Below are 21,065 nucleotides of genomic sequence, written 5' to 3'. Positions count from 1 at the left end.
ATCACATGACTGGGAGAAGCAGAAACGGGCGGTATTGACAATTAAATCTGAAACCAAAGAAAATATGGAGGTAGGGGGGGTTTCATAGTTTCATTAATATGGACATAGCTACCATTGCAGCCCATACTTGTCTGCATTTATGGCTCTCTTAATGGGGCGACAGGAGATGGGTCCGTGTGGAATTTCGAAGCTTGAAAGAGTCATATGGCCATGGATGATTATCAAATCTCTGATTCAATTGAAATAATTTTGATTTTGAAGGCGATGGTTTTGTCAGTAACAGTGGGAATGGAAGACAAAGAAACCCCACTGAGTGTAAGCTGGATCTTCTTAAGTAATGAGTGGTTTTGAATGAATTAGAAAGGGCGGGGGGAAATCATTCATGTTGACTGATGAAAGTCCTTTACTACTGCATTCATTTGTTTTAGTGAGTAATCATTAGACAAAGTGCACAAAAGGAGAGGGTAGGCATTTATTTGGACACGCCCTGTCTCTGCTCAATGCCCTGGACCCCCACCCTCCCCCTCAAAGGACACTTAGAAAGTTAGAAAGCCCATATCAAATCAATCTTGGCCGCCAATGCGTTTACATCCCTCTGCTTTCGAATTTTGATGTGGGTCTCAATGTCTCTGATTTAACCCTAATATTATTGGAAAATGATGTATGTGGGATGGTAATAATTCCCATTAAAAAAAGAGGGTATTAGTTGGGTTCAAAAGACGAGAGCACAAAACCCATCATACATGATCCAAAAGTGCACCAAAACCCATGACCAATTTGAAGCATTTTCAGCACCCTGCACAAGATGAAAGGAGCTTTATTTTTTTATTAATTTTACTACACTCTTGCAGAAGCCTCGCTGGTCAGTGATTGCTGACCATAATCTTCCATAAATCACATTATTTATGATAATATTACTACTAGAGGACACGAGGGTATCCAAACATTAAGAGACAGAGCTCTCTCTTTCTCTACATTATTTATGCACATAGTCCCCACCATCACTTCAACATGGCACCAACTGAGTGGCATCCAACGCCATCTTCAGGCCTTCATCTTACCTGCACAAGGCAAACAATTCCTTGTTAAACAAAATGGGATGCAGCTTGCCCATAGTGTGGAGGGTTTCATTAATTAGTTTTATTCAATTTTCAAACCCACTTCATTATCCTGATCATGTTTGGTTAGAGGGAAGACTGTTCATATATCACAATACCTTCCACCGTTGTAATTAGATAACACACAAAATTTCAGGCCAAACCCAGAAGAGATCACATGTTTTGATGTTCACTACTTAAGAAAGTATAGCCCTCAAAGGGATTCTGTCCTTTTTTTTTTGGTTACTTTTCTCTTTATATTGCAAGATAAGAGAGCTTGTATGAGAGCAAAGAAGAAAACAAAATTTAATAAATCAAGTTGTGGGTAGAAATTATTACTTTTCCAAGTGAGCATCCACAAAAAGGCAAAATAATTGGGGAAATATTGAGAACCAACCAAATATTAATAAATGGATGAAGACTGGGTACTGGATGAGATCATGAGACAGGCCTATGTATTATTAATTAGGACATATTAGCTTTGTAATATGTCAGGCATCATATTGGAATATAATGTATGAAGGACTTCAATTTCAGCATTGAATAGGAGATTGATTATGAAAGTAATGGTATCCTAAATGCATGTTTTAAAAATATTTACAAGAAATATCATAACTCAATTATTGAAGAGTAGCAAGATCAATTAAATTATAGACTAAACTAGAAAATCTGACCCACTTGGATAATCCCTTTTCATTTATTTATTTGGACACCTAATTGTAATATTAAGTACGGAAATATACCCGTAGTGGTTGAATTGGAGGTCCCGGATGGCTGGCCAGCAGTTGTGTGTTGAGGGATGACAACACCGGGCCATGAGCGGCACATGCAATGCTTTCCCTTATCTATCGAAGCATAAAGAGTGTCCAGATGTTTTCCGCACCCACCCCATGTGTACTTCCCACACTGCTTGCAATCCAGCCGAAAACACATACTTTGGGAGGCTTTGATTGCGAGTATTTCTGTGGGGGATCAATATTGGATGCTGCTTGGGTTGGCTTGTTCATGTCAGTTTTATAGCAATTTCCTGGCTTTGATTTCATCGACGTAGCTTAACTTTTTTCTCTCATGGTGACTACTAAGTGGAACATGTTAGTGTTGAAGGTATCGTATTCGTAGGTGTTGCATTGAGAAATCCACCAGTTCAAGCATGCGCCGGATATAGCTGATGGCTCTACAAGGCTGCCAAATGGCGAGCATTTCTGGCTTATTTCTAGATTCATAATCTTTAGGCATCTCATGATGCATTTGCAACCTTTTACGTACCCTTTTTGCGACAGATGTGGGTCTCTTGGAATTCCAGTACACTGACGTTCGCCTGTGAACCATGTGACTATGGAATCTGAAAAAGCCTAAAAACTGAAGACTCCCATTCAAATGATTACAAAACTAGTCAAAGTAGAAGGGAAGCCTACTTTTGGCGATCACATTTCACATTCCATTTTCTTTTAAACCATGCCTAATACGACTTCTTCCCAATTCCAGTTTATAATTTTAGATAAATCCAGGTTCATATTAATCATTGTGAAAAAGTAGCCTTCCTGCATAAAGTGATAAAACCATATCCCCGCTTTCACAGCACACCACCTTCAATATTAAACTGTAGTTAGGGGTGCTTGTCATCTCACATCGGGCAACCTGTATTGCACTTTGCACCCACTCTCCGGCCATTGATTGAGTCCACATTCTGACAAACCAAGGCAGACCACTCCCTATCAAGCACCAAATACCAAACCTAACCTCTTGCCGTTCAGAAAATGCCACTTCATAAGACAATTCTAGAGGCTATAGAATAAATAGCATCATATCTTCTATTTGTAATAATCATATGCTCTTGAATTGGAAGGAGTGCATTTAAAATGGCTGAAACTTTTAAACTTGCTATTCAGAGAATAGTGGACATTTCAGGTACTGTTCTTCACAGCTATAGCAAAAACTAAAAGCATACTACCCTAGACTGTAGACAACCAGTAGACTAAGCAAGGCACCAGAAGCAACTTGCAAAGAGGATAAACCAGCAGTCCTCTAGACACTCAACTTTATTTGAATGGCGAGATCCATCACTCAAACTTCAACTAGTCCACACCAAGAATTGCCCAAGCAAGCACCGCCAAAACTCCAATATCTTCAGGATGCACTGCCATCATCACCCTTATCCAGTGATGAATCCAATGAAGGTTTTTTCATTGGGCTTGATTCTGCTGTCCCTGAGTTCATTGACACTCGCTTCACTCCTCTTCCTACCACACCTAGATGTGTGACTCCAGCAGCCCCGTTAGTGTGAGAAGCAGTGGAAACAGTTGGAGAGTCAAAACCTCCATGGCTGTTAGCAGAACCTATCTGGGAAGAACCCATCACTGATGGGGATGCACCCTTATCTGCACCTCTAGCCTTGGCAGACATCATCCCCAAGATTTCTGAGAGAATTGATGTTGGGTTGGAAACCAGCTGCTGCAAATCTTCAAGCTGCAAATCCAAATATTTTATGATTAATCCAGAGTCAAATATGAATTTTCTAGCTAATTATAGGAAATTAAATAAAACTTGCCTTCTTTTCCAGCTCACTAGCGAGGCCATTGAGTGTTTCAATCTCAGACTCTTTATCAGAAATAGAATTGCCAGCTTGGGATACATTGGAAGACTGCTGGGCAGACTGATCCAATTCAGGGGTAGGGGATATTGCTGGTGATTCTGACAAACTCTTTATTTCATTTGAGAGCCTTTGCACCCGAGACTTGCAAATTGATATAGCCCTCTGGCAGTATGGAATTGCTTCCTGAGCCTTTGAGCCAATCTCTAAACACAAACATATCCGAAAATTTCTGTATGCTCCAGTTAAAGTTGCAATTAAGAGGAATGTGAAAGAATAAATAATAATTCATGAACCCAGCTAATAGTCCTGCTGATTAACCTGAGAAGTCACCAAATATATTCATTAGTCAATGCTAATCACCTTTATGCTGATACAAAAGAGTATTTTAACCTTGGAAAGGAATAGGATACAGTTCAGCTATATGTCGACTGTCTGGTTCAACCAGGCGTTCCAAAATAGATAATGCTTTCTGATAGTCACTGAGAGAAGTTTCAATATCCTCTACATGAAACAAATGGAGACAACAAACACTTTTGAGATAGATGAGACATCCAGAAAAAACTGGTGTCAGAATTACTGAACAGTTCCAAAACTCTTCATCCAACAGAAATCATGGAAAAGAAATTAAAAAACTAAAAAACACACATATGGACTGACCTCTCTCCAAAGCAACTTCAGCCAATGCTGACAATATGTCCACTTTCTCCATTGTGTCAGCTGCTGAATGTTTTTCAACAATTGCCCGGGCGACATCCAGCATTTTCCATGCCAAATCCAGGTCAGACTCATCTTCATCTGCTTCAGCCAGGTCTTCATCATCACTTTCTTCTTCTTCTTCTTCTTCCTGCTCCTTCCCATTGGTGTCTGAGGAAAGAGAGCACATGAAAATCAAGTGGGTGAACTGTTACACTCTACTCAAGTTGTAATGTACTAGAAAATTCCTGATGTCATTCCATCGGAGAGCAAACAAAAATCCCAAGAAACTCATGCAAACAAGCTCATAACAATCTATTGGCTTAGCCCCAGCTGAACCAACCAAAGTCTAGAACTGACACCAAATAGAATAGAGTACAAAAAAAGATGCAAAAGAAAATATGATAAATTGATTTGCATGCTGGTTTTAACTTTGCTCTTTAAAACTTCAAGAAACACAATCGAAGAGAGTTGTCTAAGTTTTAACAGGGACTTGGCTTTTGGAATATGAATTCCCATCAATCAGAGAACCCATTCACGTGCAGCAGGAGAAAGATAAGCGCAAGTAGGACATTCCAAACAATACCAATTATCTTGCTATTGAAAGAAGTGCAAAAGGAAAGCTATTTCAAAATCTATGGCAGAGAAGTGAGCTTCAAAATTGCTTGTGGCACCTAGGTTAACATTCCATGAAATATCATTGAGCAAAAATTTCAAGTAAGGAGTTTTCATTGTCACATAGCATGTTTGATTGAGATGCTCCTCCAAAAAAGTTGTTTATGCTTGATTGGATATTCATTAGCGCTTCAAGATCTTCATTAGGTCATAGTTGTGATTGAACACTTAAAATGGTTTTGTCTTATTTTGTAAGGTCCATTAGGGTGGGTTAATGGGCCCTTTTGTGCTTGCTACAAGTGGTTTTTTCTGGAAACATTATGCATGAGTAGTCACTTAATTAATATTTAATTTTTTTTGGCAAGCATTAGGGATTTAATCATCCAACTTATTGATTGGTCCACCAGAGTCTCCTTTTCTAGAGGATCTAATGTGTTTTCCACCCATTTGAGGTCACTGGGCCTTAGTATATAAGGGCATTTGGTGAGCACTTTGAATACCCGGTTGAACTAAGTGTTGGAGAGAGTTTCTTTATTATGCAAGAACATCCACCATGTGGTTGAGATTTATGAAATGCATTTATTAGCTCTCCTTGCATGTGAGTGCACTAATTGAAGTGTGCAACAAAGGTGGCCCTTCAAGCTTGGGGATAAAAGAATCACTGCAGTTAGCATGGGTTGAAGCAACAGTAGTCATTCAAAACCTAAGGAAGTGGGTAATTCTCTTCAACATTTAATTGAGCATTGGTTATGTTGACGCTGTAAATTTTGAGTAGGGTTGTTAAACTATAAGTTGTTAAACATTGGGCTCTCATGTCCTAAGCTATTGATTAGCTTTAAACTTGTGATAGTTTTGGGTGAACCAAGGAAACCTACAGTTGAGTTTAGTAGACTGAAGTTAATATGAGAACCAGGAATAAATGTGGGCTTGAGGCTGAATCACAATAAAATTTGTGTTGTGTTAGCTTGCTATTTATTTAGTTGCTTAAGTTTGCTCAGCTTGTGTGAGAGTTGTAAGACTATCTAGAGTTTATTATAATTTAGTTAAATTTTCTTTAGCTTATGTAGTGGTTATAGAACTATTTAGTGTGTGCTAATCTGCCCCCAAAAACAGATTAAAAATATTTATCAGTATCCTATTCAACCTCCCAAATCAAATCAAGACAAACCTCCCCAAACCCCACTCCACCACAAAAAAGGCTATGGTAAGTACAGTTAGAAACCTCTTTCAACTTTGTTTGGTGCAAAAAGACTTACTTTAAGTAATCAAATTATTTGAAGTTAAACACTGATTGGTAGATACAAACACAAGTCTTAAAGTACAAAATGAAGCTCTCAGGATTGACAACTCTTCAAAATGTAGATGCAGGAATACAACTACATCTACATGCTTGTAATTCAATATATCAAACCTATGTATTTATTTATTAAACTTCATCTGAGTTTCTGTGCACATATAGAAGACTCATGTTGATCTGCAGAAGTGTTCTACATATAGAAAATGAACATCATATATAGCACTAACAAGAAATGGATTGAATGCATGCATCAATTCTGAAACATGTTTATCACAACACATGAACCATTTTCTTGAGGTTCATTTGTAAGAAGAATAAAAGATTTTTTAGATGAATATCATGAGTACAGATACTTACCATCATCTGCAGCTACTTTCTGATCATTTGAACTCCCATCTTGTTCAGCATTAACAGAGGCTGTCGAAGATTCATCATTTACAGCATTCTTCATTGATCCATCTTTGTTAGAGTTTTCATGGGATTCAGCCTCCTTCTTTGGCATGGTAGCCAATGGATCAGCCTCTTCTTGAGCTTTGTATAGTAGCGCACATCCATATTTATAGTATGTATTGACACATTCAAAAGCAAGTTCACCATGATGCGCAACCCTGATAATATTGAAATTTTGTTGTGTTTTATAATGATTCACACAACTTTTTTAATGGACAGATGAAAGCAAAGCAAATGCAAAACCTATATTTATAGAGGAACTGAGCAAAAACAATAAATACCATCCAGAGGCACTACTCTTAGACTAAACCTTGTGCCTTAATAAATAAGAAATAATGCAACACGTGAATGAGTCCAAACATCTGCATTCGGGAAGCAACTTGAAGGCCTAACCCATACATATACAAACATTTCCTCACTATGCTAATGACAGGTTTTTGTATTCAAGGACTGACTGCACCTGGTCCTTGAATAAAGGAAATTTTGAGCAACAGAACAAATTGCCGTGAACAAAATAAAAATGAAAGCATAAAACGATAAAGTCAGCACAAACTCCGGGAGGAAACATCAAGCTCCGTTTGATTAGTAAATAATTGAAGCAAAAGAAACGTAGAGCCTGGCAACAGCCACTTCAACCAAACAAGCTACAAGCTTCCCAATTTCGCCATAATTTCTCATAACTTATAAGCAAAGAAACAAATTTAAAGACAAGGAACAAAAACCCTAACCTGATTTCAAGGGCACGGCTGAAGCAATCGGTAGCCTCAGAGAAATCGCCTTCTTTTACAGCCTTGGACCCTTTCTCCATCAACTCCTCCGCATACTCCAAAGATTTCTCACGATCTGCATCAGAAGGCCGCGCAGAAGTGTCAGCGTTGTTGTTGCAAGAAGACTCCGTGTCTCCCTGAGCATTGGACTCGATGGTTGCTTCATTCGAAGACTGCACTACTTGACCAGTGGGGGCTAGGGCTTCCTCCACCTTCGTGGCCGCATTCTCTGCTTGCTTCACCGTAACTTCCTCCACCATCGCTTTGAAATGAAAATGGAAACACCAAAAACACTTCCCAAACCCCTCCTGTCTCTATTTCAAAAACCCTTGCCCTGAACTAATATGGCGGAAAAAATAAACGCCAAACTATTTTTATAGGCATGACAAAACTTGTGTTCCTCTGTTTCTAAGGCGCACCTGCTCCCTATTCGTCCAACCCACCTGATCTCTCGGCGAAATGATGATGTGATCGCTGTGCTGGCACATTATTATTGGATATGTCTCACGGTGTGTAAAGTAAGGGGGTACAACTGTACAAGTAAAGAAACGGCGCCGTTTTATTGGGATAGGGAGGGGGTATTGTAGTAAAATCGGTTAGCTTCAATGTGGTTCACAAACGCAGTAGGCCACGTTCACATATCATCATCGGTAGTGAAGATTTTTGATCCATAGCGCCAGGAAACCATGGCTTCCACAGGCTCCCCTCTGCTCCAGACGCTCGTGGTCCCTGATGTGCGCAATGCGCATCCTATGTCCTGCAAGGCGCACGTTTCTACTCCGGTCCTCAGCCGGAGGCGGTGTCTGGTCCTGCTAACGACGGCTCTGACGGCGAGAGAATTGCCGTCGAGGGCTCAGGACATTCCCCTGTTCGGGCTGAGAAAGAAGCTGGAGAAGGTGGAGGAGGAAGCGGAGGAAATTCTCAAGGAAGGGATCGAGGTGGCGGAGAAAGGAATCGTAACGGCGGAGAAGGGAATAGAGAAGGCGGAGAAGGGAATAGAGACGGCGGAGAAGGAGATAGAAACGGCGGTGAGTTATAATGGATTGACTCAGGCAGGGGCGGTGGCGGGAGCGGAGGTAGTAGGGGTTTTAGTGGCAACTTCAGTTGTGAATGCAATCTTGGGGCCTGAAGCTCAGAAATCATAAGCTTCTGTGGTTGCGTTTGTGTAATCCAAACCTTCAAAAATGTAATGGCATCGTCTGTGAATTTATGGAATTTGCGTTACATTGATGGCAATTTTTGATATGTAAATCACCAATTCATGGTCCTTGTTCATCCTTTGCTTTACAAATCATGAACACATTTCCGACGAAAAACTCTCCCCTGATTCCTTTTACACCCCATGATTTTTTCGTCAATAAAATGACATTAATAAAAATTACCTATAATCAATATTTATTTAAATAATTTTCAATTTTTATGTGTCCAAAAAAAAAAAAAATCCTTTCACAAAATGAGCAGCTTTTTTATAAAGAAAGTTGTACTTCTATTCAAAAATTAATTATTTTTTAAAATGTGATTTTAAAAATTAATTCTCAATAATTATTTTCTTTCAAAAATCTGATATAATTTCATTTTAATATTTTTATCGTCTTAAACACTGAGTCAAAGGAGTGAGTCATTGTAAGGGTTGAGTATCTTATCTGGGAGCGCAGACACTTGGAAGTTAATAATAGAGAGAGTTGAACCGACAAGCAACAACTTCCAATGTCTCGGGTGGCTTCAAGTCCCGTTGGCCTCCACAGATTCCGGCCATGTCTTCAAGCCTCTCAACCTCGCCACGTTTTCAAAACCCATGTCCAATCTCCGAACAGAGTTGCCAGATTTCAGAACATAGCCATAGCTTGTCAAACCACCCCCAATCCCAACCCAACCGATTCATCCACCACGGTACGTTTTACACCTCTCTTCTTGCTTTCATTTCCGAGGGTATTTCTTATTTTCTTCCATTTACGGTTGTTTGGTCCCTGAGAAATTATCGGAAAAGATGCGAAATTAAACAGGTTGGGTCTGATAGGCCCTCGTCGGAGTTCTTCTTTATTTCCTCTTTGTTGCCTGTAATCAATGTAGGAGCTTCAAATCATATGCAATTTCAACAAGTAACCATTTTTGTTTAAAACCAACTTCTCTTGTGTTCAATTTATTCTTTTCAGATTTCACCCTATTATCTAGTTTCCTTCCAAATTCTTCCTTCGAAGAAAGTGAAAAATCAATGAACTATTCAAATTTACAGCTAGGTTTCAGAAATTTCTCCTCTTCAATAAGATTAAAAAAATTTCATCTGGATTTCTATGTACCTTGACTTGGACACCCAACTCTCCATATTTGATAGGAGTAATACAATCTAATTTTAGAGCATGAAATTCAAGAAAACATATATAGCACTTACAGTTTGCCCCATGTGTTTGGTACATCCCATTAAATTCATGCAATGCTAGGTGTAAAAAATTGGATTGCATTGTTATTATGTCTCAGGTGGGAGATTAATTGAGTTCACAATCAGCTCCTGTCTCAAATTTTTTCTAAGGCTTAAAATGTTTTGGCATGTTTTTTGGAAAAAGAATGTCAAATTCAAGGAAAGCTTGTGGTATTTCCTCCAAGGATAACTCAATAATTTTTTATTCTCAGTTCATTAATGAAGAAATATTTGTTGATTATGGTAAAAAAAAAAAAAAAATGTTAGACAGCTTAAATATTACAGTTTATGATAGCAACATCCTTTGTCGGGTAAGTTCCGACCCTATAAATTTGAGCTGTTTAAGTGTTGAACTTGATCTTCAAAACGAGGACGAGTTGTGTTTGGTATGTGGGAATAGGAGATGAAATAGGATGGAAATGAGGTGAATCACAATACCATGTATATGAGAGAAATCAAATCCTAGTTAGAGTGAGATTTGGTTTCCATACTAATGAATTTTTTATTCCCACTCCCATTCAAAAAAAATCCAAACACATTCATGAATGGGAATAGAACTGATTTTTCATTTTATTCTCTGTTCCAACGATTCGAAATGTAACCTGTTCTTTCTCTTAACGCGGAAATGACATAACTTACAAACATGATGCAAATAAGCACCCAATCATCTCACACCTCTCATTGCTCTGGTGTCTGAATCAATCATGCTTCCTAGATTAGTCCTTCTTTATCAGGTTTATTGCCATTATCAAAGTCTTGACTATAGCCCTTCAGAAAGCTAGAGTGTGTCTTATACTTCTGAAAAAATTGCAAACAAGTCAAGCAGCCGTGTATGGAAACTCAAGGTATCTAAACAAATGCTGTTTTCCAATTGGTATCATTGTCTTAGTTTACTCTCTAATATTTGAATTACATTAGAGATCTCAATTCAGCTTCCATAGTATGGTATTTAGCTTGCCTCACTACTCGGTAACAACTTTAAGCTTCTTATTCTCTCAATTTTATATGGTGCATCATTTTATGCCTGGTTGCTAATGTCATAGTTTTTATCAACTTCTATGTTGGCACGTTTAGTGGAAGTAATTTATTTCTCCACTTCCATGTGTAATCTCTCTCCAGATAAACTTGTACGCCTTTGATCTGCATCTTGCAGGAAAAACCACCCGTTGAGCCTGGTTCAGTCAATGACAACGTCACCCAAGCTGCAAGTTCCTCCCCAGATCCTGGACTTCCCGAATTTCCAAGCAAAGATATCAATAGGAGGATAGCAGTTGTTTCTTCCCTTGCAGCAGTGGGCCTCTTCTTATCAAAAAGACTAGATTTTGGTGTTTCTTTGAAGGACCTTTCTGCAGCAGCGTTACCTTATGAAGAGGTTTGACTTTATTCATTATACACCCCTATAACTCAGTAGTGGGTTTGCTTACTTGGTACTACTATATATGACATGGATGCTAGTTTAGGAATGAGTATATGTGAAGAGTTGGATGGAAGTTAAATTATCCTTAAATTATATCTTAGTTCTTTGAATGCAAAAGCACATTCTTTTTTTAGAAAAAATATATGCTAGTTGATTTTTCTTTGGACTGATTTTGACAAAGACTATTCATTCCCAATCTTGAATTCTCTACTCTGTTTTTAGCGATGGAGAAAATTAAGTAGCTCTGCTTACATAGATAGAGAGGTCTCCCTATTTTTTGGGCTTCACATGTAACAATTAATTACTGGTGCATGTCTGATGGGTGAAACCATTCATATTGTTTTAATATTTAGAACATTTTGGTTTAGTTGTTTGCTTAAATTTTATGTCTTGTGTGATTATTTAGGCTCTATCAAATGGGAAGCCCACTGTTGTGGAGTTCTACGCAGATTGGTGTGAAGTATGTCGTGAATTAGCTCCTGATGTGTACAAAGTTGAGCAGCAATACAGGTATGCTCTTTGAATTCTTAAATTCTAAAAATATGTTCTTCACTACTTACCTTGTAAAAAGGAAAAAATTTTGAAGTGAGGGGGTAACAGCCTTTTGAGCCCTTGGCTGGAAAACTTCGTCTTTTTTTTTTTTTTTTTTTTTCCCTTTAATTCAAACTTATGAAATGGCTCTCCTTGTTTTATAAATAATTCTTTTTACTTCTGCTAATTACCATTATTTTCTTTAGGGACCGTGTGAATTTTGTTATGTTGAATGTCGACAACACAAAATGGGAACAAGAGCTTGATGAATTTGGCGTCGAGGGTATCCCACATTTTGCATTCCTGGACAAAGAAGGGAATGAGGAGGGTAACGTGGTAGGCAGGCTTCCGAAACAGTATTTTCAGGAGAATGTGGAAGCCCTCGCTCATGGGGAGGCATCCATTCCGCATGCCCGCGTTGTGGGACAATATTCAAGTGCTGAATCCAGGAAGGTTCACCAAGTTGTTGATCCAAGAAGTCATGGTCGTGGCTAGAACTTATATGTTACCTTCCTTCTCAGAAACAAGCTGTCAAACTTTCACCAGAGAAGGTAAAAGAATACAATATACAAGGTTGGAGGCATATCTGCCTTCCCATGACATTGTGTAACTCCTTGCTTAAAATAATCCAACTGAGTTTCTGGAGTATAGGAAATGTCATTTGATTGTCGGTCGGACAAGAGTTCTATAATATAAAGAGAAATTGCTTAGAAATTCTAAGTATCCTCGTCATCCATGAGCGAGTAGCATTCGGGGGTTTATCATGCATCAATTATGAATTGATTTAGACATCTTACCCACTCTCGTCTAAGTCACATGAACAATTAATTAACAAGTGCGATTTTCTAAGCGTCAAGAAAGATGATGTCTCATGATGTTTCTTGAAGTATCATATCATGGTCTGACTAGTCTTGCCAGGTCATTTCGGTGGATGTGATGTGGAGGATTAAGTATAGATTTAGAACATCATTGCCACTCTAATAACTTCCTAACTCACATTATTTTGGGCACTTAAGGCAAGCTTCGAGGGTTGTTGTCTAACAATAGTTATGCTCAAACTTGATATAAATAACTTTTAAACTTTATTTATTAGCTTCTAACTACCTAAAAATCAATTGTAATCATTGTAAAAAGCAGTTTGTAACACGATTGCTAATGATGTGTTTGTGTTGTGGCTATGTATGTGACATGTTGACATTGTTTAAGCCCTAAGTGCAAGGACTTTCAATTATGGTATCCACATTGAATAAAGGGAGAACCAAGAAGATTATTTAGAGGATGGGTGATTAGAGATGATCATGGCAATAACTAAAACTGATTGTTCCTAAAATGCAACTTGATTGCCTTTGGCTAAGGTTGAGGGAGATTCAAGGGCTTAAAACGGATACTTTTGGCACAAGGGTTAGCTCAAGAAATCTACACCATTGAAGACCTATGCTCAGTTAGGATGAGAATCACTTAATTCTTGCTCAAGCCTACTCCCCACAACACTTTTGCCCCTTATGTTCTTGCAGTATGCATTTGCCTTGACAATTGATTTCACTTCGACCTTGCAAATCACTAAAATTCAATGGAGGATAAGACTAAGATACATCCATCTCTTGGTGTTAGGAATTTGGCTATCCACAACTAAAACTAAAAGAAACACAAAATTGAATTGCGGAATTGTAAATGAAAATGAACACTGGAAGATGCAAATTAAATTGATATTAGCATTCAGAAAGAAATTTAATATGAAAGTTCAAGACAATTGTAATATTACATATAGGAGGTTCTTTTTTGTTCTGTCCGATATTTATTGGCTCAAGTTTGGGACAATATGATCTCCCCAGTGTACCATTTTACCTGCAGTTTGTTGAACTGACTCCTTGGTTTGAAACTTTGAATTTCATTGAGAGTAGTGGGGCAGGCTGAGCAGTTACAGGATCAACTTGAGAAGGTTGGTTCAGTCTGGAGCAACCTCGCACCAAGAGAAGATTCTATTCCAACCATAAGAAAGTTCAGGTTTTCCAGACTACATGTAAGCAGGTCATCATCAAGGTATAACTCGACTAAACTCGCACAAAATAATCCACTTGCATAATCACTAGACGGAATGTTCTGGGTTTTTGATGTGACTAACTCAAAATTATGCATCATAATCTCACATGAACGAAGAAAAGGTGCAATGTCTAAATCAAAATTGTGCATCATACTTCGGTTCAAACCTTACATGAACGAAGAAAAGGCACATAGCATCCTACTTGTTTGTATTCTACTTTATACATGCACAATTTGTTCTGCACTTTCCTTTGCTTTGAGATATCCTCTAATGTTAAAGACTTCTGACATCTTCAGAGTGTTTCAGAAAGAATTCAAAAGAGATAATAGTATGCATACAAGGTAATACCTCGATGAGATTGACAAGGAGTGAGCGCTATAGATACCTCCATGGTATTCACAAGATGATATAAAACTAAGCACCAAAAGAACGGATATGGTGTCATTGAACTACATTACCCAACAAGCTGTTTGTTGAAGGTGAGCTCTGTTCACTCAACCAAGGATCATGCACAGAAACAGGGGAGCTGTCCTTTATCTCTTCCATTGAAGCCAGACAATCGGTTGGCCTATGTGGAACAAACAATCTCCTACTCCCTATCCCTGCCTTCCTAACAGACATACAACCTAGCGACATCTCACTTCCATTAAATGGCGATGAACAAGAAGATGCCACTGATGATGCCACACATATATTCTCCTCCATTGGAGCCCATCCACTGAGCCTGACATGCTCTAGCTCATCTGCTACCTCCATCATGGAAGGCCTCATGTCCCTATGAAAAGCAAGGCATCTAAATGCTAGCTCGGCCACCTTGTGAATAGAGCAAAGTGTCCAAGCATCCCTCTGTGGCTCAAGGAATGGATCAATTATTTCATCCACACAACCCCTTCCGATCCTGTCAATAGCAAGTGCAGCCAAATTCACCTCACTGTGAGGTCGAGAAAAATCGACCACTTTCATTGCACTTATGATCTCTACAAGAACCACTCCAAAACTGTAAACATCACTTTTATCTGAGAGATGGAAGTTCTGATGATACTGTGGATCAAGGTAGCCAGGAGTCCCTTGTGGGGCTGTTGAGATATGGGATGATTCAGTCATGCCAAGTCTAGAAAGACCAAAATCTGCTACCTTTGAGTTGAAGTTGTCATCCAGAAGTATATTACTGGACTTTATGTCTCTGTGGAAAATTGGAGGAGTAATGGCTGAGTGGAGATGGGCAATAGCATGAGCTGTTTCGGTGGCAATGTTGAGCCTTGTTGTCCATGGAAGACCTTTGCCCCTCTCTTTCTGTAGGTGCTGAGATAGAGTTCCATTGGCCATGAATTCATAGACAAGGATCTGTTCACCATTCTCTATACAGCAACCTAATAGGCGCACTAGATTTGGATGATTCACAGAAGAGATCAGCTTGATTTCATTCATGACTTGCTCAATGCTGTCATTATCACGATTTCTGATCTTTTTAATGGCAACCCATTCATCATTGTGGAGCTTTCCTGCAAAAACTGTACCATATGCCCCAGTTCCAAGTCTTTGTTTCTCTGAGAAGCCATTGGTGGCCCTTTCAACTTCTTTGTAGGGATAGAGAGGAACACTGGAGTTGCCTGCAGCTTCACATATAAGGCGTTTTGCACTCATACGCCTCCTCAAATAAGAACGTCGTCGAATACAGTAGCAGATAAGAGCCACAGTGCTCATTAAAGAAGCTCCAACAATGATACCTAAAGAAAAGAACAATGTGAATCATATTCCAATCTTCAAGAAACCCAGAACCTTTCAATGTCCATGGTAAATGCATACTTATTGCAGTCCCAGTGTGCAGAGAAATCAATAAAAAATTGTCCAAGTTTGTTCAATATTTAAGCCTACATGGGATAGAAACCAAACCATACAATCAAGATATGAATTCAACCATATTATCACTAGCCTGTTCCCATTTCCAAGATTGAATGTGAGGGACATCAGAGTTAAAACAGTTGATAATCGTTTGATTCTCCTAATATCAAAGAACTAAAGCTAGGAACCGGATATCTCAAATTACAATCACCAGGATAAAAACTTTCAACAAAACAATTCCCCCTCAATGTACCAGTTCTTCTAACAGGACACACCAGAAAAACACTGGGTGGAAAGAATTATTCTGTAGTGATCAGTGCAATAATTTTAAATAAGAATTAAAAAAACATGAAGTCCGGAAATTTCGAGTCTCACGAAGGATACAAGAACAACAGCAACTTCCTAAATCCTAATGATCCAAAAAGGACGTCAAAGAAGGTTCACAATTAAACAACTAAATTGTGAGTCAGAAAAATGGGGCGGGCTGAAAAGTAAACAATAACAGATTTTCAAATTACTTCTACAGACCACCATCCTTGAGTCCAAGTTAAACAATGCAGAAGTCAAACATCATCTGGAACTAGGAATGAAAGTCGAGAAATGACTGGGCAGCCATTCCTGCCAAATCAATTAGAAAAGTAAAATTACCTCCAACAAGAACAGCAACCCTTGTAGTTCCTCCACATGTGCCCGACATGTGCTTTGACGCATTGCAATCTGTAACTGAAGACAAATGATTCAGAAAAAAACAAAGGGAGAAATTAGCAAAGAAAAGTAAAACCTTCACCGCCAAATGAACTAATCCCAATGCTTGGAATGATTTTTTTTCTTTTGACAAAATCAAACCCTCCGAAATTTACGATGACCCACAGCTGCCTTCAGCGCACGTGGGTCCTACGCACGTTTCGATCAAAACTCTAGTGCAAACCGTCCTTACTGACGACTTGGCCTGATAATTTGAATGTGCGGACAAAAGTCAAGGGCAGTATGGGCATACCACAACGGCCGATTTGCCCCGACCTTGACGTAATGCTCACTAAAGTACAGGTGGTTGTTTTAGTCATTTCGCTAGAAATTTACGGCTTTACGACCGTGGACTAACAGAATTTAGTGAGGTGGCATTCGGTGATTGGTTGAAGTAATGGAACTTTAGCTCCAGTCTTCCACAGTTGCCCTTGTCAACTGCGATTAGGCCATTTGAAAAAACAGAAAAAAAAAACTCCGGCGACAAGGGCTTACCTTCCTGGCAACCATCGCCATCTTTAAATCCATCTCCGTCGAATCCTTCCTTGCAGCTGCAACGGCAACCGAAACCCCCGGGAACAGTTAAATTGGTATGTTTCGCATTCGGAGCGCAATGGCACGGATGGTCCAGCCACCACACCAACTGAGCCGTCCCCAACTCCAGCGAAACTGCGGAGTTGTTCCTCCAGTCAACCGCCATGGAAAGTAACAAAAACTTGCACCGAGTCCCAGTCACGTTCTCAAAACTCATAAACTTGGACTCAGAATCTAGCGGAAAGCAGCTTATGTTGTCGCTTTTGCCATTGCAATTGTTCAAGTTGTTCTGGCCGTTGAACACACTCGTGGGTATCACGTACCCGGAAGACGACGGGCTACAATTCTGAAAGAGAAGACTGTTCTTCGAACTCAGCGCGTAGTTTTTACCGAATAGTGGCTCGATCTTTTGGATCTCACGGTGGCACTGCGCTGGTAGATTGATGATGATGCTGTCTGTGGTTACATTCTGGACTTTAAATTTTTGTATTTCGATCTCCCCTTCTTTGCTGCAGTTCAGTTTGATTGGGCTATCGGATGAGAACCCAAATGGATAATGGACTCGTTTAGCAGATTTCCCGGTTCCACAGGTGTCATTCTTGATTGCAGAGACGAGGGTAACCGTACAGATGAGAGCGAGAATCGTTCGTTGAAGAGCCTTCCTCATCGAGAATTGAAGTGAAGTGAATATGAACATCGATGCGAAGCAGAGTAATCATATCATCGCCTTTCTGCAAAAGAGAAAAGACCCTCAAATTTGCTGTGAAGTTTCCTAGCATATCATTTTATCAGACCCGACAATTTGTTTGGTGGAAAACGCAATTCTACCTAGTTTGATATTTGACCAGTTCAGAAAATTTAAAGAAAATGGATTGGAGTTCTGCCATTAATCGAGAAGTTAAAGCTGAGCTTTGATGTTGTTGGGAGGCCATCCATCACAATAAATGCTCATAGAACAGAGGACCGTTGGTAGGAGATAGAAATTTCATTTTTCAAATAATAGAAAAACAGAGAGAATGGTTTGGTGAAGTATTAATAGGCTTACCTCTGCAGTTCTTCAATGGCTGCCGTAATTGCTCTGTGATTCGAAATGAATAAAGCAATTAAACGTTTGAAGATCGAGAAAAAAGATAGACGATCAGCCCCTATTGTTCTTCTTGTTCCAGTTCAACCGCGAAACTCCAAATTAGGGTTTGATATCGATCAAACAATATCAAATGGGAAAGAGGACAACCGTGAGATTATGGGAGACCTTCCTCCTTTTCACGCCTCTGCGTCTCCCAAACGTAAATAAAAATACTTGTCCATGGCACTCTTTTTATGAAATGACACGCATGCCCTCAGTCTCAGGAATTTAAAGAAATAGAGAATTACACATCCACCCCTGCATTTGGCGCTAATTACCACCCACGGGTATGAGAAATGATAATAGCTTTGACTAGAAGGCCGTGGACTACGTGTGGACAGCATCCTATTGATTTTTTGTTCTTCCTTAAAATATGATATTGTATAAAAATAATTCATTTTTACCTAGGCTTCCAAGATGCCCAATTGATAAATATTCCTACCATAATCACTAGGAAATTCCATGAAACATCAAGCCATGTCACGCTTCTTTTTACCTCTTGACCATTCTTAGCGAACATCAAGCCAAAATTTTCTTGTAATCACATTTTTCAAAAATCGAAATTTTACAATCTGTGAAGGTTACTTTGGTAAATGCACTTCAACCCAAGTGCCCAAACTATAAAGTATAACAGCTACTTTACTTCTTTTGGGGAATGTGGTTGTAAGAAGTGGCCTGCGGGTGACGTGACGTAATTTCAGAACTAATTTAATGATTAAAAAGGGCACTAGGATTTTAATTGCCCTTCAAAGGGCAATTTTGTCATTTTAAATCATTATTTCAAGAAATCCTACTTGAATTCTGTAGTTTCCTCGTTAGATTTCTTAATTTCTTTCCTTATTTACATTAGAATCAGATTATTTGACAATAATGCCCCTTCATGAATAAGGGTTGACTAACAGGATCCTCCTCTGACAAGGCTTTGACTTTCTAAACGCGGAGGAATAATTATTATCATATCTCCACGGTTCCATCTCATGCAGTTGGTGCGATGGTGCGAATGATTTGTTGCTTCCACTAAGTATGTAAAGGTGAAGCACTTGATTGGCTCCTTAAATAAAAGATTTGACTGGTAATTTTATGATTTTGCCTTTCGATCTCAAATATGAATGCTGCTCTCGTACGTTAAATCTTAATGTTCACTCGATCACATTATTTTATAGTTTTTGGTCTCTGCTCAAGTAATAAAATAATTTTGAAAATAATATTCTTCCCATAAAAATAAAAATAAAAATAATAATGAATTGATTTAATGTATTTGAATAAATTCATAAATTTTGCTTTAAATCACAAGTAATCTCCGAACAAAGAAACAAGAACATCTTGGCACAACAAAAAGAAACCAAGATGAAATATTAATTTAATAGAATTTGATTAAATATAAAGATTATGAGGAATATTTATATGAATATTTGAGTTAGAGTGTGTAAAATTATTAGAAAAATAAGTCTGTTAAAATTACATATGATGGATAAAGATACGATGAAATAAGGGGTTTTAAAAGTGTGTAGGGAGAGAGTGAAATAATTGTTGTCTATTTCTTTCTTTTATATTATTATTTATCATATATCATGAAGGCAAGATATAGTTAGTCAAATCTCGTATGTTTTTGTAATTGATTTATTTTATTTTTATATTTATTTTAAAACTTACACAATAAAATCATGATTATTACCGTCAAAATTCAATAAATAAATATTTGATAAATTAATAACCTTACTTGAATAATAAAATCTTTTAGTTTGAAGTCCAGTAATGTACTAAATCAATAATCTTGTTAAATACATAAAATAATATTATTATAAGCTTATGATAAATGATTAGAATAAGTGGATTGAAGTGGTTTATGTTTTTTTGTCGGGTTCGTCAATAATTTCAAACAATATTTTCATTGATGAGTATTTAAAGGATATCATCAATCAGGTAATATCACATATAATTTTAAGTCTTATAACTTGTACCATTTGTTTGTATTTTTATATCTTAATCAAAGTTTATTGATATACTTAGCATTTTCCTTTTCAAAATCCATGAAGCCAAACCCTTCTAGCAAAATTGCTCCGACACCCATATACGACAAGGCTGTGACTTCCTTTAAATGAATATTCAAATTGTTGAGAGGCTTGGCTTAAAATTAGTTCAGGATGCAGTATTATTTGACCAGGTGGGAATGGGGAGGGGCGCCAAACATTGGAAAATTGACGGGCTTTTAGCTGAGAGCTAGCTACGCCATTGTAGTTTAATTTTTAAGGTCATGGATACCGACATATGGTGTCATGCACCCAAGAGTCGAAATTAAACGTGCCATTGTTTAAGATAAGGTTGAAATACGTAGTGTCATACAATCCATTTGGTTATCATGGATTTGGTGTAAATGCTGGGCTCATATATAGGGGACAAAGTGTATGTAGATTTACCTACCTGCACCACCCCATTTTGTGAGGCATATAGGTTTCAAGAATCAACTCATGAATTAGGTAATCCACTTCCATATAGTATTGTTCCACGTATGCTTGGATTTGGTTGTGTTTTGAAAAAGATGGAAACCAAACACAGGCCAAACTTTACCATTTCGTCGGGACATGTAGTGGGGATAGATTTTGCAGGAATTCAAGGGCCTATTCTATAATGGAATTACTGACAATGATTCATATAATGTCGCATAATGTTACCATAAGTATGATTTGGTGTGGATCTGATGCCATGTTGGTAAAGACATTTATCAATTTGAGTAAATGGTGTGGCTCACAGGTCCCATGTGGCAAATGTAATATTTATCTGGATAAAATAAATAAATAAAGCTCACCCACGTACATCCTTTTCTGATTGGAGGTCCAATGAAAGCATTCTATTTCTGAGTCTACCGAAGGCCGCGATCTAAATGAGATAGGCCATGTGCAAG

The 21,065-nt window shown here is 38.3% G+C and overlaps 4 protein-coding genes across 5 annotated transcripts; 2 read left to right on the top strand and 2 right to left on the bottom strand.

Annotated features, from left to right (window-relative positions):
- Nucleotides 1-2,926: 2,926 nt before the first annotated feature.
- On the bottom strand, nt 2,927-8,045 carry LOC117918408 (protein HGV2). The gene is made up of 6 exons (XM_034835040.1): nt 7,474-8,045; nt 6,653-6,903; nt 4,348-4,554; nt 4,101-4,191; nt 3,646-3,919; nt 2,927-3,563 (listed from the first exon to the last, which is right to left on the bottom strand). The coding sequence occupies exons 1-6, from the start codon at nt 7,770-7,772 to the stop codon at nt 3,225-3,227; spliced, it is 1,461 nt and encodes a 486-aa protein (XP_034690931.1). The 5' UTR covers nt 7,773-8,045; the 3' UTR covers nt 2,927-3,224.
- Nucleotides 8,046-8,145: 100 nt separating this feature from the next.
- Nucleotides 8,146-8,787, top strand: LOC117918410. The gene has a single exon (XM_034835042.1). It carries the CDS (start codon nt 8,199-8,201, stop codon nt 8,655-8,657), a length of 459 nt encoding a protein of 152 aa, XP_034690933.1. The 5' UTR covers nt 8,146-8,198; the 3' UTR covers nt 8,658-8,787.
- A 344-nt stretch (nt 8,788-9,131) lies between these two features.
- Nucleotides 9,132-12,608, top strand: LOC117918409 (thioredoxin-like protein HCF164, chloroplastic). Its single transcript, XM_034835041.1, has 4 exons — nt 9,132-9,402; nt 11,082-11,300; nt 11,752-11,855; nt 12,083-12,608. The coding sequence occupies exons 1-4, from the start codon at nt 9,220-9,222 to the stop codon at nt 12,369-12,371; spliced, it is 795 nt and encodes a 264-aa protein (XP_034690932.1). The 5' UTR covers nt 9,132-9,219; the 3' UTR covers nt 12,372-12,608.
- Nucleotides 12,609-13,568: 960 nt separating this feature from the next.
- On the bottom strand, nt 13,569-18,318 carry LOC117918407 (wall-associated receptor kinase-like 14). 2 transcript variants are annotated; one of them, XM_034835038.1, is made up of 4 exons: nt 18,083-18,318; nt 16,999-17,768; nt 16,408-16,476; nt 13,569-15,644 (listed from the first exon to the last, which is right to left on the bottom strand). In XM_034835038.1, the coding sequence occupies exons 2-4, from the start codon at nt 17,732-17,734 to the stop codon at nt 14,359-14,361; spliced, it is 2,091 nt and encodes a 696-aa protein (XP_034690929.1). In that variant the 5' UTR covers nt 17,735-17,768; nt 18,083-18,318; the 3' UTR covers nt 13,569-14,358. The 2 variants fall into 2 exon arrangements, with proteins under 2 accessions (XP_034690929.1, XP_034690928.1); XM_034835037.1 differs by having other exon boundaries at nt 16,408-16,482; nt 18,083-18,317.
- Between the last annotated feature and the right edge of the window lie 2,747 nt (nt 18,319-21,065).

This window comes from Vitis riparia, chromosome 7 (genome assembly GCF_004353265.1).
Source record: "Vitis riparia cultivar Riparia Gloire de Montpellier isolate 1030 chromosome 7, EGFV_Vit.rip_1.0, whole genome shotgun sequence".
Taxonomy (NCBI): Eukaryota; Viridiplantae; Streptophyta; class Magnoliopsida; order Vitales; family Vitaceae; genus Vitis; species Vitis riparia.
This window is presented reverse-complemented; position numbering and strand designations above follow the sequence as displayed.